Source organism: Colletotrichum jinshuiense, chromosome 1 (genome assembly GCF_051148585.1).
Source record: "Colletotrichum jinshuiense chromosome 1, complete sequence".
In the NCBI taxonomy this organism is placed as follows: Eukaryota; Fungi; Ascomycota; class Sordariomycetes; order Glomerellales; family Glomerellaceae; genus Colletotrichum; species Colletotrichum jinshuiense.
This window is the reverse complement of record NC_139302.1, coordinates 698,055-715,962: the sequence shown is the minus strand read 5'-3', so window position 1 is coordinate 715,962 and position 17,908 is coordinate 698,055. Positions and strand designations below refer to the sequence as shown.

At 49.2% G+C, this 17,908-nt stretch overlaps 6 protein-coding genes across 6 annotated transcripts; 4 read left to right on the top strand and 2 right to left on the bottom strand.

Moving 5' to 3' along the window:
* Positions 1–2,100: 2,100 nt before the first annotated feature.
* Positions 2,101–4,307, top strand: EsH8_I_000192 (sodium:neurotransmitter symporter family protein; the record flags this gene model as incomplete). Its single annotated transcript, XM_083267605.1, has 3 exons — positions 2,101–2,889; positions 3,024–3,812; positions 3,861–4,307. 3 exons carry the CDS (start codon positions 2,101–2,103, stop codon positions 4,305–4,307), a joined length of 2,025 nt encoding a protein of 674 aa, XP_083118043.1.
* Positions 4,308–5,035: 728 nt separating this feature from the next.
* EsH8_I_000191 (acyclic terpene utilization AtuA family protein) lies at positions 5,036–7,036 on the top strand (the record flags this gene model as incomplete). Its single annotated transcript, XM_083267604.1, has 4 exons — positions 5,036–5,492; positions 5,545–6,028; positions 6,077–6,834; positions 6,891–7,036. The coding sequence occupies 4 exons, from the start codon at positions 5,036–5,038 to the stop codon at positions 7,034–7,036; spliced, it is 1,845 nt and encodes a 614-aa protein (XP_083118042.1).
* Positions 7,037–8,386: 1,350 nt separating this feature from the next.
* Positions 8,387–8,994, top strand: EsH8_I_000190 (uncharacterized protein; the record flags this gene model as incomplete). The annotated part of the gene is made up of 2 exons (XM_083267603.1): positions 8,387–8,617; positions 8,674–8,994. The coding sequence occupies 2 exons, from the start codon at positions 8,387–8,389 to the stop codon at positions 8,992–8,994; spliced, it is 552 nt and encodes a 183-aa protein (XP_083118041.1).
* A 2,724-nt stretch (positions 8,995–11,718) lies between these two features.
* Positions 11,719–12,479, top strand: EsH8_I_000189 (lytic polysaccharide monooxygenase auxiliary activity family 9 protein; the record flags this gene model as incomplete). The annotated part of the gene is made up of 3 exons (XM_083267602.1): positions 11,719–12,184; positions 12,242–12,336; positions 12,393–12,479. The coding sequence occupies 3 exons, from the start codon at positions 11,719–11,721 to the stop codon at positions 12,477–12,479; spliced, it is 648 nt and encodes a 215-aa protein (XP_083118040.1).
* Positions 12,480–12,870: 391 nt separating this feature from the next.
* Positions 12,871–14,528, bottom strand: EsH8_I_000188 (FAD-dependent oxidoreductase; the record flags this gene model as incomplete). The annotated part of the gene is made up of 3 exons (XM_083267601.1): positions 12,871–13,821; positions 13,876–14,282; positions 14,342–14,528. 3 exons carry the CDS (start codon positions 14,526–14,528, stop codon positions 12,871–12,873), a joined length of 1,545 nt encoding a protein of 514 aa, XP_083118039.1.
* A 1,139-nt stretch (positions 14,529–15,667) lies between these two features.
* Positions 15,668–17,291, bottom strand: EsH8_I_000187 (uncharacterized protein; the record flags this gene model as incomplete). The annotated part of the gene is made up of 2 exons (XM_083267600.1): positions 15,668–15,988; positions 16,047–17,291. The coding sequence occupies 2 exons, from the start codon at positions 17,289–17,291 to the stop codon at positions 15,668–15,670; spliced, it is 1,566 nt and encodes a 521-aa protein (XP_083118038.1).
* Positions 17,292–17,908: the final 617 nt, after the last annotated feature.

Below are 17,908 nucleotides of genomic sequence, written 5' to 3'. Positions count from 1 at the left end.
AACAAGTTTGTGGTCATAGCTATATTAACATACGAAGTATTTGACATGAAATCGGTTTTACGAGGCAAATAACCAGCTTGCTTGGATGAGAGAGGCCAAGCCAATAATTGTAACAAAGCCAACTTCGACAGCATGCGAATGCTAATTCTTTGTTCTTGGCAATCGAATGCCCTCTGTTATCCTAACCGCAAACCCCACAGAGTTTCGCGACACGAATAACATCTTTCCGGCAAAGGTCATTCTTACGATATTTCCCAATCAGCTTATTTAGTCACAAGTCATGAAGTATTACTTCGCCATATGATGCCGATCTTCAAGCTTCTTTCTGATTGTGCACTAGCCAATAAGCCACTCGCAGCTTTTGTTTGTGTGAAGCACAAGCTTTACACAAATGAACGACCCAGAGCAGTGACCAAAATTGGAAACCCCTGCATTGAATGAAGCATTACTATGAGTCGCAAGCACAAAGCCCGCGGGAGAGCAAACTGCCAATGTGAAATCACGACGAGTCAATATCAGAATGGGAATAAGGGCCGAGTAACCGATGTTTCGTTTGGATGAAAATGGCAAAGAGCTTTATTACTGCACAGGAAGTTCAAACTTTGCCCAGGGATATCGAACATTACAACCCTCGTCATCTCTCGGGTGGCGAGGAAGTTTGCTTCAACTGCGGCCGAACGTTGGATAGCACGGAGAAGAACCGCTCATCACGCGGCGTTGAAGCTTAAAGTTTTCTAACTGCTCAAAACTGTGCAGGGATCAGCCAAGTGTGCTTCAGTCAAGACTTCTTGAGGAATGGAGTAACGCCAAGTCGGAAAGATTCCGATCGCTATTCAGACTTTGACGGACCCACTCGGATGTTGAATTGCCTCCTCATCAAGTCCATTAATTTTCATCAATGCCGGCCTTGAAAATGATCGCATGCGGGGCTTCCAAGAGATGCACAAAAGCCAAGTCCCCTTTATTTGTTAAATTGAGAACTGCCAATCAAAAGAAACAGTCCAAAGGGTCAACCAAGAGGCAAGTCATCGGTTCGCGGAACCGAGTCACTCATCATGCAGGGTCCTTGGAGACAAGAGACACCCGGATCAGTTCGTCAAATTGAATCAGTTCATACGTTGTTCCTCGGATTTACCCACCACTCCCTTAGATCAGTAGAGGCAGCCATCAATAAAGCAAATCAGGCTATCGGTTTCCTGGACGAGAAGCAAATTGAGCAGTGACCGGCTGGCATCCCGATCGGGGTATAGTTCACAGTGGACAAAGCTGCGGCAAGTGATGGTCACACAACCCTTCGCAAACACGCGTCGCTGGGATTTGAGTAACCGAAGTCCCTGCCATTTACTTGCTTTTGTCCACCAGCGACAAAGGCTCGCGACTCCACGGTGACCCCAAATCTCAACCGACGTCTTTTATGTCAGACCGAAGTGTTCTTAAGTGGGGGCAATCGCGTCATCCGGTTCCGGTGATTCGACGGACAACGCCCTTGATTCCGTTGTCGGTCTTGGCCGGACGGATGGCAGTGCCTCTAGAGCCTTGTCGCCAAGTCTGCCGAGCCTTGGGAGACCGGGGTCTTTTCGCGTCTCTGCCCCCAGCTTCCACCTGTGATGCCACGACAAACGGCTGATGGAGGATTCGCCTAATGTCTTGTCCTAGGTAATGCTAAGACTCTGACTACCCACTATTCAGCATGGAGAGTTTTATGACCCCACGAGGCGTCCAACAAACAAGATTGCGTGCTCGGATGGTACGCCTCCTACAGTAAGGGAGAAGTGAAAGTTCTGCAAGGCCAGCAGGGTCTTTTGGTACATTTGGGTGATGGATAAGAAGGCGAGTTAGACTGAAGTTCGGTACGTACCTTGCCATTGCGAAAACATTTCCCTCTCATCCTATTCTATTCTTCTCCACCTCGAGCACAAACATACCCAAAGGGACTTGGTCTATCTAGGTTCCATCACCCAAAGTCAATCGCACCTCATTGTTTGAGGCTTACATGTGTTCGAAATAAGCTACATTCCGATACATTATACCACGAAGAAACCGGAACTCTACCCCCGGAACGAACCTTGATCTCCTAATCGCCAGCATCCGCACCTGGCCATGGACGTACTCAAAAAGATTGGTGGCTGGTTTGCCCCTCCACCAAATAAGGCGGAAGATGGCCGTGATGCGTGGCCGTCTCGAGCTTCTTTCCTTCTGGCCTCCATGGGTGGCTGCGCCGGAATGGGTAATCTCCTGCGTTACCCGTCCCAAGTATACAACAATCACGGTCTGCAGTGGTACATACCCTATCTAATGGCTGTATTTATCGTTGCGATCCCAGTCCTGGTGCTTGAGATTGCCATCGGACAGGCCTATCGTGGCGGCAGTGTCGTTGCATACAACAATCTCAATCAAAAGTTGAAAGGGACTGGGTTGTCACTGCTCTATGTCGGATTCGTCGTCACGCCCTATTTTGTAGTCAACTTGGCATGGATTATGAGTTACTTTCGGCACTCGTTTACAAGCCCGCTTCCATGGACAGGTCGGGGAGAGGAGTTCTTCAACCGGAATGTCGTCGCCAATATCGACCCGATAGAAGGCAATCTTACAGCAGATGGCACTAGCGTTTTGAACTATACAGAGTATCCGGGTACCGCCCTCCTAGGAGAAACCACTGGCTGGGCCGCCTTCACATTCTTCCTGATGTGGATTTCCATTTTCCGAGGTGTTGGTTTGACCGGCCGAGTCGTCTACTTTACAATGGGTCTTCCCATCGTGGTCACTATTATACTCATTGGCAGATCTGTCTCCCTTGAGAATGCTGGCGAGGGCGTGAAACTCTACTTTGCAACATGGAGAGGCTCTGAGTTATCCCGAGGACAAGTTTGGCAAACAGCCTGTGGTCAGGTATGATGCTTTATCTACTTACGTTACCCTTGATCGAATGTGTAGTTCCAGGTTCTACCCCGGAACTTTGCTCTCTCTTGACGCACCGACCCATCTAACAAAGCTCTGTCAACCCTGTGCTAATCTTTTCAAAGGTTTTCTTTAGTACCGGAGTTGGATTCGGCTACTTCACCTCCTACGCGTCCTACAACCGCCAATACTCAAATGCTGTGATGGACTCAATTCTGATCGTCTGTAGCAATGTGCTCTTCGAGAACATTGCAGCATTTGCTGTTTTTGGCGTAGTTGGATATCTTGGGATGCGCCCTGATCCTGAAAATCCCATAGGAGGCTTTACCGTTGGATTTCTGACCCTACCTTTGGCTGTTGCCGAGATGCCTGGCGCGAACTTCTGGGCTGTCGCTTTGTTCTTTACCCTCATGGTACTCGGCTACAGTTCCGCCTTTGCCATGCTCGACGCCATTGTAACGCTCGTCATGGATACTGGAATCAAGTTTTCTCGTCCCATTGTCGTCACAGCTCTTACTATCATAACCTTTCTTCTGTCGCTGCCATATTGCACCGAGTTTGGTTACTATCTCCTAACCGGGATCGACCGATGGACTAACGATGTAGCCTTGGTGTTCGTTGTTTTTGCCGAGTGTATCACATCTACAAGCGTCTACCGGTGCAAGGATGTCATCGGACAGGTCGGAAAGCCGTCCTTCATCATCTACAACACATGCTACATCCTAGCCATGATTCTTGGAGTAGCACTTGCCCACGCCGTTAGCCCTGGGGCTGGTGCCGGGGTAGGTTTTGGTATCTTCTTCGCAGGATGCATCACATCGGTTTTTCTCGGAAAGACCCCAGACTCCACCCCGCCGAGGTTTTGGGGCAAGAATGCATTTCTTAGCCGATTTTGGTTTCTGGCCTTCTACTCTGTAAGTTCATGCCCCCTCGGGTGAATACTTTGCTAATGCCTCGGTAAGGGAAACCAACTCCGTCGTGATCTCAATGTTGTGATTGGCAGTGGCAAAAACTGGAACATCCCGACTTTCTGGCCTGTGCTACTTCGCTACATTTCCGGTCCGATTCTCGCAATTGTCTACGGATTCTCTTATCCCGCATTCTACCAGCTTCGGTACGATCCATTGCACATTCTCGGGTTCGCTGTGGGCCACGTCGCGCTCATTCTCATCTTCGCTGGCTTCATGGTTCCGCGATGGTTTAACGTATTCATCCCGGCAAAGAGGCAAAATGAAGGAAAGATTGCATATGCACCTAACGTTACTATCGGGGCAGACGAGGCTCAAGCGGCTGCAGCTGGAAACATGGAAGAAGGGCACTCGGAAGAAGGGCAATCGAAAGAAGCGGCAGAACGAAAAGCTTCTCCTACTAATGATGGCATTACTACGGGGGAGAAGACGGCTATCTGATACTATTTCGACACTGTTCATTTAATTGTGTTTATTTATCTTCTGGAACATTATACAAGAATCTTGAGGGTACCAAAGCAAGTAGAACGAATTAATTATTTAATGCTGTGTCTTGTCAATAGCATAGCACTGTTTCCGCGCCGTATCGTCCAAACCCCCACGCCACTCCTAGAATGAGTAAACACTACCTAATGTTCCAGCCTACTTGGAATATCTGATACAGAAGACTGAACTGCTGATTTGATTGGTGGTCTAATCACGCAAGGCGTTGAGAACATCATTAACGTCGATGATAAGTTGATAACTTGCTCTTACTGATCTGCATTGCTTAATAGACAGACGTATAAATGTGATTTCATTCTCAACTAAGCAACATATATTTCAAGTACTCATTTGGAGCCCTCGATGTTTTGCTTCCATGAACGATTTCAGTGACAATTGCAGGCTGAACGTTGATGGCGCTGCAACCGCTCCGCGTCGCATCTGCAAGGAATCCGGCAAGGATCCCTAATCCAACACTAGATCTGCGCTCGGGCATATTTTAAAAGTTGCAAAACCGCATGAGCCGAGGTTTGTTCCATCGCGTGCGGAGGTCACAGGTGTGCGGGGAGAACGGCAATAACCAACCTAGCAGCCTAGATTAAATTGCCGAATTTGTTTTTGAGAGGGTGTCGGTTTCTTTTCGCTCCGCATATAATATTCATTGAATAAACTGGGAACTTTTCAATATGCCGCTTCGAGCGAATCTACCTGGGTATCTCGCGTCTCGTGGGAATACCACCGCCCGCATCGCATCAGCGTCGGGCTCGGCGGCGGACAGGCGCCATGGGTTTGCCGACCTCGCTCGTGATGAGGATATCCAGTACATCGTCGGAGACTGGATGTCGGAATACAATATGGCAATCAGGGGAGGGGCCAAAGCTGATAACCCAACAAACTCGTCCGAGTTTGAGCCAACTTTTCTCGAGGCTGTCGGACCGGCACTACAATACCTCGATGCGAAACGGATCAAGATCGCTGTTAATGCTGGGGCGAGTGACACAAAGAAGTTGCACGATACAATCGTTGACATGATCAGCGAGAGGGGACTGAAGCTCAAGGTGGCTTGGATCGAGGGAGATGAGGTGATAGACGTTGTTCAGAAGGGCTTGAAGTCCGGGGAGGGGTTCAAAAATCTGACAACCGGTAAACTATGATCAGAGACCAGATTTGCTGTGAATGACGCTAATATAATTAGGTGAAAATATCAAGGATTGGCCATTTGAGCCAATCTACGCTCAAGCATACCTGGGCTGTTGGGGCATTGTTGAGGCCTTCAAGCAAGGGGCTCACATCGTTTTGTGCGGCCGTGTAGCTGACGCTTCTCCCACTATTGCTTGTGCAGCCTATCACCACGGCTGGAGGCGTAATGACATTTCCCAGCTCGCCCATGCGCTCATTGCAGGCCATTTTATTGAATGCACTACCTACGCTACGGGTGGAAATTTCTCAGGGTTCAAGAGCCTTCCTGGCACATCCGTTGACATTGGTTTCCCTATAGCCGAAGTTGAGTGCACAGGAGAGTTCACCGTGTATAAACAAGCAAGCAAGGGCGGCATGGTGACACTGGAAACGTGTAAAGCCCAGCTGTTGTACGAGATACAGGGGCCTATCTATTACAATTCAGATGTTGTGGCGATACTAGACAACATCAAAATGACGCAGGTGGGAGAGAACAGAGTGTACGGAATTCTCATCTTTATTCATCATATCTGCTAACTTTGGTTCAGACGAGTCTTCAATGTAGGAAGCCTCAAGCCCCCGCCCACAACGAAAGTTGGTATCACCGCCAAGGGCGGATATCAAGCTGAGGCGCACTACTTCCTCTGCGGACTTGACATCCAAGAAAAGGCCGCACTCTTTGAGCGCCAAATTCGTCACGTTTTGGATGAGTCGAAGTTTTCCTGTTTGAGGTTCCGTACGAATGGCTCATGTCCAGAAAACCCGACAAGCCAGGACGCGGCGACAGTTGACCTTCGCATATTTGCGCAAACGCGGGATGAAGACACTTTATCTCCTTTTAGGTTTTTAAAGCCGATCGCGGACAATATCATGCAGAGTTATCCAGGTGCAACATTCCACCTGGACACGCGGCAAGCTTTCGCAAAGGAATACTTTGAGTACTGGGTCAGCATTCTACCACAAAGCGCAGTGAGGCACGTCTGCCATTTGCCATGGAAAGGTCAAAAGGTTGAGATCGCCCCTCCAACGGAAACAGTGGAGTTTGTATACAACCAGCCTACATACGATACCAAGAGCCCTATCGACATCGCGTCCCTTGGGCCGACGACGAGAGTGCCACTTGGGTATGTCGTACATGCGCGGTCGGGTGACAAGGGTTCGGATAGTAACGTTGGGTTCTTCGTGCGAAATGCCGATGAATGGGATTGGTTAAAGTCGCTTCTCACAATTACCAAGCTCCGAGAGCTGCTCGGCCAGGATGATACAGGCAAATCGATTTTTCGTTTTGAGCTTCCACATCTCTTCGGTAAGTTTTGAGGAGCACCTGGCTGTCTAGTACGGCTTGTACTGACAAGGCAATAGCCGTCCACTTTCTTCTGAAAGATCACCTGGATCGAGGAGTCAACGCCAGCTCATCCTATGACTTTCTGGGCAAAAATGTGGCAGAGTATCTGCGATGTAGACACGTTGATGTCCCGGATAGATTTCTTGCTCGTGGTAGGATCTAAAGATGGTTTCTGAACGACTTCACCGAAGTGGAATGCTGCAATGATGAAGATAAAGAGGGATTCTATCGGTGAACTGGCTGACAGCTCCAGACAGTAGAGAGGGAAACTGAGCTAGCAGTGGTAACGCTACAATGCAGGCATATTGACGTTGCAAGGTGGGCACTGTGATCCACCATTACCGAGGTGCATCACCAGGTTTAGGTAGGATTTGCAAAGTTGAGAAACGGCCGTGATTGTCGATCATTTATTGTTTCTGGGGAAGATTTCACCTCGCAAGTGGCTGACGAGATGGCGCCGATTGACGCGTACCACATTTCGCAAGGCGGCGCAAGGCATCCATTGTGAGACACTGTCTCTCAAGGAGTCTGACCCATATATGCGAGACCAGACCATACATATTGTGACGTTGTCATGCGCTAATATATCCAAAAAGCGCAAAAAGAAGAATTCCCTGGGCTTCCACCTCTCGAAACGATAATGACTGCCCAAACCAGAACTCCCTTTCGATTGCAACAACGATATTCTTTCCGCGACGACCAAAAGAAGATCAAAACACATCACCCACCTTGCTTGCGCAGTTCCTTGCTTGAATATATAATTACCGGTGATGAGATTAAGCTCACGTGGCACGGCTTAGCGACTCAACTGGGCGACGCAGGGTATAGGGTGCCGAAAACAGGACGGGATGACGCGGTGATGACCAAGTGGCGGCCAAATAATCAGGGTCAAGTTCCAGGCACCCCTTTGATTGTCGAACATTTCAAACAAATCACCGACCGGCATAGCTCCCGGATGGGCGGTCACCCATACCGGAATAGGCAGCTCTGAGTGTCACTCAGTTCAATAGAATCCCATCGGACCACTCAATCTACGTTCCGGAACGGCTGCCCGCACCGCACCGGGAGCCCGGAGTCCAAGCGCCCCACTGATCCCCTTTGCTTCTCGGGATGCTGCAGGCTGCAAGCCTTCAAGCCCTCAGGCAGGCTGACAGGGCTCCTCCCTGCTGTGCCTGCTGGGGAAGACTCCGGAGCAAAAGAGGCGCTTTTGGTCAGATATCATGTCAGAATCAGATGGAGTGAGACGCCACGGTGTTGGATCTCCCAAAACGTCATGTTCTATTCTGCTTATTTAGCCATCGGGACTGCCCGTTCACCGGGTCTGGAACCATCAAGCTCTACAATCCAAACTTTGACCAGTACAATATCAAACTCCGTCTAACAATCGACATTTTCAAGAAGCTCAGGTTTCTATACCCCGCCTCGGCTTCATACAAATTCACAAGCTGCCATAGCTTGACCTTTCACTGCGCATATACCGCGATCATACGGCTGCACCATCATCACCTACACTATGCCGCGACTTTCTGAAGCAATCAAAGATGACCACCGGAAGATTGAACAAGCGTACCGTTACATTCTCACGTCAACCACTCCCGAAGACAAGGATCGCTGGAGGAACGAACTCGCCCTCGAGCTTGCACGGCACTGCATAAGCGAAGAACAGGTTTTGCTTCCAATCCTCAAAGAGCGTTTGTCAGATGGAGAGTCGCGTGGTGAGAAAAACCACACAGACCGCCAAAGCGTAAGTTGCTTCCGCCGCCCCGTGGCATTCGAATCTAGCGCTGATCCTTTGCAAAGTTGAAGGAGAAGATCTGCCGGCTCAAGGCCATTCCCGTCGATGACCCAAGCTTCGAATCCGAGTTGAAAGCGTTGTGGGTCGACATGGCAGCCCATGTCCGCGATACCGATCACCAAGACGTAGCTCGACTAGAGGAATGCCTCACTATTACCGAGTCTGAAGACCTGGCAGAGCAGTTTCGAAGCACAATGTCGCTTGCGCCGACCAGGAGCAACACATCACCTTCGAGGGGTCCCCCCTCGAAACTAATTACGGACTTCCTCGCCACCAAGAATGGATCTATCAAGGACATGGACCCGATTCTGCGGGGTTGTCGGTAAAAAATTGGGCACGAGGTTGGGAGACGTTTGATGAAGCACGATTGACGACAGAATGACCTAAACTTCTACACATAGGTTGACAGAATTTCCACATTAATATTCCATATAGTTAATGAACATTTAATATTAATTATTTGACCAGAGAAATCAGTATGGGGTAATTAGTTGCCGGTTTAGAAACACTAGGCCGATAACCAGGCGTCACTGCACAACGGCTACTGGGCAGTGCACCTATATAATATACGGTCGGAATTCCAGTTATTGACTCGGATTGTTGTTTACGATTGATATGTAGAATCCTGTGCTGTAAAACATAAAAACGATGCCGTTTTGGATTGGCGGCAACTATTGTCTTCGAATCTATGTAAAAAGACGAAATGTAGCCTCAAGAATTTGGAAGAAAAGTGTTTTGTTCCAAAAAGCGTTTTCAGCTGCAACTAATGTTGATTGTCTTGCCCAAGCATATGGCTTTCAAGGCCTGGATCGTCCGGTTTCCACCGGCCTCGGTCGGCTGAATTCGGTCAAGTTTATTCAACATCATTCTATCATCTACACGTCATAGGGGTAGGGCCACGGCAAAATCTGTCCGGGGTTCGTCCGGGCATCCATTTCCCCGTCTTTCAGTCTTCGCATGCAACCTTATTCAACGCTCATCTAAGAACTCAAGGTTGAGTGCTATCACACGGAATATATAGTTATCTCCCTCGACCGAGCCCCAGCCAGTGATTGCCTTGCTCTCCACTACATCCCTTATCTCAAAATTCACTTTTTGTAATGTTGCATATTATTCACGGCAGGCGATTGGTCAGACAAAACAGGAGACTAACCCGCCACCAGGAAACGGGCGTAACAAGACCCAAAGATTTCGAGTACACTATCATCTTGACGTCGTAGAATCCTCTTATCTCCACTGCCCTGTAACCATAAAACTTGCCTAAGACCTACTGTATTTCGGCTCATGCATGCAACAACCAGCGAACGACTACAAGCTCATCATACAAGGGAACAATCTTTCCCAGTACATTACCACATGATTATTCGAGTATGAGTCAGACTACTGGATTGTAACATATTAGGTTCTGCCAAGGACTTGACATCAGAAACCGCTAAACATGCAGCATCTCAGTGCCGAATTTCCCATTCCCCTCAGTCTCTGGAAAGATTAGTGGGAAATTGGATACGAGTGGATTTGAAAGGTTCATTTAAGGACGGTATGGTATATAAACTCATCCCCTGGTGGTGATCGCTGAGATTCCTGTGCCACTTCCACCATCGAAATCCACTCGAAGCCTTTCCTTCATGCCCGAAACAGCGAAAATGTCCTACACATACGATCTCCGTGACGAATACCCGGCCCACCGCCGCCACCATTCCCCAACATACTCCGATTATAGCGCCGGTATCTCAGAACATAGTCCAACAAAAGATGCTGGTGCCGTGCGGGTCGCTCGCAAACGCTACGTGTCTCCCGATCGGAGGGGCCATGTCGAAGTATACGAAAGAGAAAGCCACAGACCAAGAAATAGAGACTATTATTACGAAGAAAAGAGAGCGAGCTCCCAGCCCAAATACGGTTCTTACGACTACGATCGCAGACACCATCATAAACATTCGCACCATCACAGCCGAAGCGAAAGCAGGCATTCAAGTTCGGGTCCCAACTGGGGTCAAGCTGCCGTCGCGGCTGCTAGTGCTGGTATCATTGAGGCAGGGCTATCACGGCATGATAGAGACCGAACAGCGAGAGTTGTGACTGCCGCAGCCGGCGCCGGAGCAATCGATGCCGTCGCCGGGAAGAATAATGAGAAGCCCCACAAAAGCTGGGAACATATTGTTGGTAGCACTGTCGGTGGTTTAGTTATTGACCGCGTCGCCCATGGATCACGGCGGCATTGAACAAGGCCGAGGCAGGTCTGATTAAAGTATTACACTGTATAAATAGGCTTAATGATAGTGAAAAGAAGGAAAAAAGACCCCTAATAATGTTGCTAAATCCCATACTACGTATTCCTTTTGGTTGCCCGATTACCTTCGAGAATATGTATCCGCACAAGGTAAGACCCAATAACTCTTTTTCGTTTTGGTCGCACACGATCACTATTTCAAGTATTTAAAATAAGAGAATCGCCAGTCACAATAGGATATTACATATGATGATGATGAGCTGCTAAGAGGTCTAAGCCCAACCAGACCATTCCCGGATGCATGGCTTAACACACACTATTGAGGCATCTACAGATAACCAGGATCATTTCCACTTCATATAGATATCTAGCTCTTTGGCTGACGCGCGCTAGGAGACAAACTTAATTGGCTAAGGCTATAATGGCTTCGATGCTAAGTCTGGTACAATGTAACAAAATCGCCAAGCGATTCGTGGAGAGCGGTCAAACGTAATCTAAATGCCGGATGAAATGGCCCCGCCAAGCCATCGTTGTTACCTTCATCTAACTACCGGTACCGCAAGAGTATGGAAAGTATGCAATTATTCCTTCGCCACATCTCATTGACCTTCCTTCCAGAATCGCGGATACCTAGGCCCCGAAGTCGAAAATGTGGACTAGGAATCTGGAGTGAACAATTGTGGAAGATGACCTCCATTCAGACTAGCCATAACCCGCCAACACCAATTCATAGAATATAAGTAGAGATGATTGTCTTGCTGTTTAATGAATCTCTTGAATCCCTATCTGATTAGTAACTCAATCTTCATATTTAAAAAAAATGAAGCTTCTCAACCTCCTCGCTACCGCTGGCTTTTGCCAAGCCCATACCATATTTGTCTCTTTAGAGGCCGATGGTGTCAACAGCGGTGTTTCTCAAGGCGTTCGAACCCCCGAGTACGACGGACCCCAAACTGATGTCACATCTCAGTATATCGCCTGCAACGGTCCTCCTAACCCTACGAAGCCTACAGACAAAGTAATCACTGTGACCGCTGGAACCACAGTTACCGCAATTTGGCGCCACACACTGACCAGCGGTCCTGGAGACGTCATGGATGCGAGTCACAAAGGCCCTACAATTGCCTACCTCAAGAAGGTCAGCGATTCCAAGACTGATACTGGCATCGGAGGGGGCTGGTTCAAGATCCAAGAAGACGGCCTCAGCAATGGCGTCTGGGGAACCGAGAGGGTTATAAATAACCAAGGGAAGCATGCCATCAGCATCCCCAAGTGCATTGTGAATGGTCAGTATCTTCTGTGAGCTGAGATGATTGCCTTACATGGAGCTGGCTCCTACCCAGGGGCGCAGCTATACATGGAATGTGCTCAAATCAACATCGTTGGCGGGACTGGCGCGAAGACGCCGTCCACAGCTAGCATCCCTGGCATCTACAAGGTAAAGGGTTACATGATAAGTCCAGTCTAACGTCTCCATTCTAATCCGGTCATTAGGGAACTGACCCGGGCATCACTTTGAACATCTACTACCCGCCTGTTACGAACTACATCATCCCTGGTCCTACCAAATTCATTTGCTAAGTTGGTCGAGTTTGTTTACCTAATTAGGGGATAGCGATTGGTCTCCTATCGATCAGTAACTAGGGGTATTGAAAGGTTAAGCCATGGGCTTTTAGTGTCACTTTTGGTCTGATGGTCCTTAGCTCTAGTTTGCTCCTTTCAAATTCCGGTTGGATTTATGATTCGCAGCTTTTTGAATTCAGCCCTTGCTCATCATTCGCATGTGTACTCGGGGTCGCGTTATTCAACGTGTTGAGCGAAAGCAGTGCTGGTAGAACTGACATTGAAGGAAATGCACCTGATGAAATCCGTTCCATTGTCCAACCAGAGTTATATGAAACAGATGTTAATTTCTTTGTGGAAATAAATACAAATGAATTTCTTAAGGTTCATTTCCTGCTGTCTCTAATGATCAAAAGGCATCATCAACTTTGAACCCGCCTGGCATCTGCTTTGTGAAGATCTTGTGAGGGTCGTATTTCCCCCTGATGCTCCGCAGTCGCTCCAAATTGACACTGTCATATCCTTGAAATACTGGCTGGTTTTTGTCCGCGTCATTAAGATATAGGTACGATGCCGCGACTTCCAACGGCTTAAGCTTGGACTGGATCTCTTTGTTCGCGACGTCCAAAAAATGGGTGATGATTGCCTCATCCTCGCCTCTCGCAAACAAAATACTTTCTTCAACCCATATAAAAGGTGCCTTGGATACAGCGATGCCCATGGGATCGCCACGTGGGCTTGACCCTCTGTTGGCAGTGATGAACGACCTGGAAATTGGCATAAACGTCAAAGTAGCGCCTACGCCAGGGACACAAGCAATGTGTTTTTTGGCGAGGGAAAGAAATGTGTCGTGGATAATTCCCATCGCCTCCTTGTTGGCCACAATAGAGACGATATGGAATCGGAAATGCAGACCGTGAATCTGTGCACCACCCGCTTCGGTAATCGTTCCCCATTCACCCATGGTTTGGGGCTTAAAGTCTTCGAGGTTTCCGAGCAGATTACCGCCGGTGAAATTTGAAAGAGCTGCCGGCTGAGTGTTGTTGCCATTATAAAAAAGATATGAAGCGTAAAAAGGGGAATCCGGCTGAGTTCCCGACCAATGGACATTGGGAATCACGGCGGACTTCTCGTCACTGACCCCATCAAAAGCATAGTCATAGACGCTGCTGATGAAGTTGTCGCGCTGACCAGGCCCGTAGACGACGTTTCCAACAGTCACCACGGGGGCCTTGACGGTTTTCAGCTCAAAATTGGTCACGATGGCAAAGCTGTTGGCCCCGCCGCGCAGAGCCCAAAACAGATCGGAATACAGGTTATGAAAAGTAGCAACGACAATTCTTCCGTCGGCGAGCACAGCCTAGTCGACTTTTGCATCAGCATAGTCGCATTGAAGTCTACTGGAACTGCTCACCTGGATACTCTCCATGTTTGCGGAAGCCCAGCCGTATTCATTGCCGAAAAATGAGATACCGCCTCCGAGCAGAAAGCCCGGGACGCCAACCATGCCCAGACGGCCGCCGACAGCCGAGAGGCCCTCTGAGTCAAGAAACCTGTAAACATCTCCCCATTTGTTGCCAGGGCCAACTGAGACGGTCGACTTATCGGCGGACAGCCGCAAACCTTTCAAACCCGAGCTTGAGAGGAGGATACCGGTGGAGTTGATGTTGTTTGATCCGGCGATGGGCATGTGGCCGCCTCCACGTACAGCGAACTGAACTTTCGTTGTGACAAGAGTCTTGACCGCAAAGGACATTATTTCGGGGCTGGTCGGGGCAAAGATGCATGCTGGACCAAGCCAACTGGATGCAGTAAAATAGTCTGTTGTTTGCGGTCGTCAGTTGATTTCATGATCTGCCCGGACCGGCTAGGATGTCTACCTTCATTCAAAGCGCTATAGTTGGGCGTTCCAGGCAGGTAGGTGATGTTTGGATAAGCGGTGTACAGGAACTCGCATGTATCCGCAGGCGAGCTAGTACTGGTCAGGAAGTTGGAAGTCGAATCCCCGAGGCATTGCTGAGCCACCAGCACAGTAGCCGAAAGGATCAAACTGGACCACGAATACATCTTTCCCAACTGGTGCTTGACGGAAAACATGAACCGTATCTAGATAGAATACTTGAGATCAAATCGCAGCTTTATACTTCTTCGAGGGGCAAAATATTGCTTTTACGTACCTGCAGAGCTACCCAAGCTCGGGCACATCTATGCAGGTGGTCAGCAAAGTGGTTCATTCGCATCTTGGCATACCGAAAGAAGACTAAATGGCGGGTGCACGAGAACTGAGTCCACCGCTAGAAACACATGAGGGCGTTGCCTGACCCCTGGACGGGGAGGGGCATGCATACCAAGACGCAATTCCACAAATGGCAAACATCTTTGCTTCTCTTGATATTTTGATGCGAAAATGCGATTGGACAAAGCATGTCAACTTGCATTATACCTTTAAATTACACAAGTATTGAAGATGGATGGTTACATTGCTACTAGTTTATCGGAAAAAACAGCCAATTATCAACTATTTCTTTTTTTAAATACGCGTGTTCATCCCAAAGACTCCGAGCCGAGCCGCATGGCTATGGCATCACGAGCCATTCAAGCACGTGTGAAGAAATTGCTAAATATTCATCGACAAATTTCCAAGAAAGTAAGTAGTGTTCAAGCTTGCCGAAGGAAGGTTGCACTGACAGGCACAACTGCTTGTGTTGAACGCTTTTCCGAATGTTTGCGGTTAGTCATAGAATGCATGATTACTGGCTCTGTTTAGGCGCCCCGAATCGAGCCGGGTTTATGGTCTAGTAGTTATTACCCCGAAACCTCCGGCCTTGCAGTTTGACATCTTGTAATATAGATAGCAACAAGTATTGGTATGGGTTTGCATAACAACAAACGATGACTAGAAACATAGAGCAGAATATTTGTATGTAGTGATTTCTTTCTTTACGGGTATTGATCGACTATATAATATTTTGAGCTACTTAAGATGGTAATGTTCCCAGCTCCTCTGCCCTTGACCAGTCGCGGCTGTGGGGTCCTTCTCTGGCAAGTAACACGACGAGCTAGGGACCAGGTCTTGAACTTCTGGGAGCTCCAAACCAACCGACCAACTGCTCTAACAACGACTCAGTACAGCTTCGCATTGATGCCTTCACACTCTTGCGCTGTGGACAGGAGGGGCGCTAGCCAACAGACACCCTGCCCACCATTCAAGCGCAAGTGAATCCCTCGCCGTTGGTGGCGTTTCCTACACCGTCATAAGTCGCCTTAAGTGGGTAAGGGCACAAGGTGCGCTTCAGGACAGGCGAAGTGCCGACACTAGTAGCGCTCAGAGTGCTTGGTGCAGTACCGTTCTCTACCCAAGCACGCATAGCATCAAAAGTACCAGCGGGGAATACACCGTTCCCACCGAAGCAATGACCGAGACCCGGGGCGAGGAACATGCGGTAAAAGTCGTGGACGTCGGCGTCGAGGGAGGTTACGGCATCATAGTAGTGCAGTGTCGAGCCAGGGGTGATAATACCGTCCGCCTGGTTCGTGTTAGTAAAGCCTGGGGAACGGGACTGAAATGGCAGGAATGTGACTTACAAGACCATGATAGCCGACAATCTTACCTCCGCGAGCGCGGAAGGCGGACAGATCCGGGTCGTTTGTGTCCATGACAGTGCCATACTCGTTGATTGAAGCGTGAAACAGGGTTTCGAACTCTTGGCGCGTGAGCTTGGTGGCGTCGAATTTGTCGTCCTTGGCAACGAATTTGGTTATCCAGCCAGTCAAGAGTTCCAGTGGGGAGGCAGAGCAAGTGCCTTCGTCGGTGCAGGTTGTGAGGGCAACGGTTCCTCCAGAGGTGGTATCAGTAGAGGATAGAACGGTTCCCTTCGGGAATCCGAACCACATAGAACTGTTATCGGCCTTCTTAGGTCCGTCCCAGAGTTGTTGGGTGAGATAGGCAGCCCCAGCCGAAATGGGCAAGTCCTTGCCAGTCTCTGTGCAGTTGATAGTAGTGCCAACGAGGGTCGTGGGATCAAAGTTGCAGGAGCTGGGGTCGGCAATAAGGCCATCGACAAGACCGTCGTTGGCATCGCAGGCTTTGATGGTCGCTTCATTGATAGCTTGCATCTCACAGGCACGCGGAAAGATGCCCTCCGTATTCATGAGGATGTTGGCCCAGAGATCTCCCACAAAAAGCTGGCTCCAGTTGATGGCTGGTGCAGACGCTGCAATGCCGTCGAAAGCTTCGGGAAATCGTTGTGCCAGCATCATGCCTTGGCGACCGCCCTGAGAGCAGCCGCTGAAGTAAGAGTACACAGGCGGACTGCCGTAATAACTGTTTGCGAGGTTCTTGCCGATCAGAGATAGGTCATTGAGGGAAGTAGATGCCAGGTTTTGAAGCAGGTGGCGGTCGGGGTTCCCCTGGCTGAGAAGTCCCCAGTCCGGAGTGTCGGTCGTGCCAAGGCCGGCGTCAGTCGAGAGAGAAGCGTATCCCTCGCCCATGGCTGCGGTTATGCCTCCCAGCGTGACATAGTTGAGACCCGCCTGCCAGCCATTGCCACCAATTGCTTGCATACGACCGTTCCAGCCTTCGGAAGGGAGGAACATCTGAACTTTGACGGTATCGTTCTGGCCAGGGTGAGTGTATGCAATGGAGATGTTGCAAAAGTTCGCTCCTTCGACTTTGACGCCTCCATGGTTCATGTACATTCCAACGGCGACATTGCGGCTGTAATTAGTGACTTGGGTAGCCTCGAAAGAGAGAATCTCTGCGCCGAAAACAGTTGGCAGAGGAATGGTTGAGGATGAACAAGCCAAAACAGGCGTAGAGTTGAAGGCCATTGCGTAAGATGGAAAAGAGTGTGTTGAAAATATTTGAAAGTTTGTTAAGCACAATGTAAGTAGGAGTGGTTGTCGCCTCAGAAAAGTCTGGGAATGGGAACAGTATTTATTTCCTCATGTGCCCCTCATGTGAAGTGAAGTATAACACCAAGACTAGCTAAAGAGCGGTGTTCGGCAATATCGATCGGAATTTTTTAAATGAGCGTATCCAAAGCGAGTCGTCGTGGGCTTTACGTCGGGATACTCAATTTGACGTAATTATAGAAATGGACCCGAGAGTATGCGAGGAGCGCTGACTTGGATCGGACGTCACGGATCGGCGTGTGAATGAAGATAACGTGGGCATGTTGCTGCCCAGCTCTCGATACGAGCATAGCCTTCCTGCGGTTCGACCCGCATTACCGGACGGCTGGGCCTTGTCGCACTCAATGCCGGGCCTTGTTGGAAGCGGGCTGAGTACGAAAAATGTTGGATACGAAAAATGACCGCTGCGAATGAGGAGTGCTTCACGCGGTAGAGAGCCGAGAAAGATATCCGCTTGACTAGCTCATCAGGTGGCTTGGGATCGGAAAGAAGTCGGTTTCTTAGGAGGTTGCCCAAAAACTGCATGGATAAAC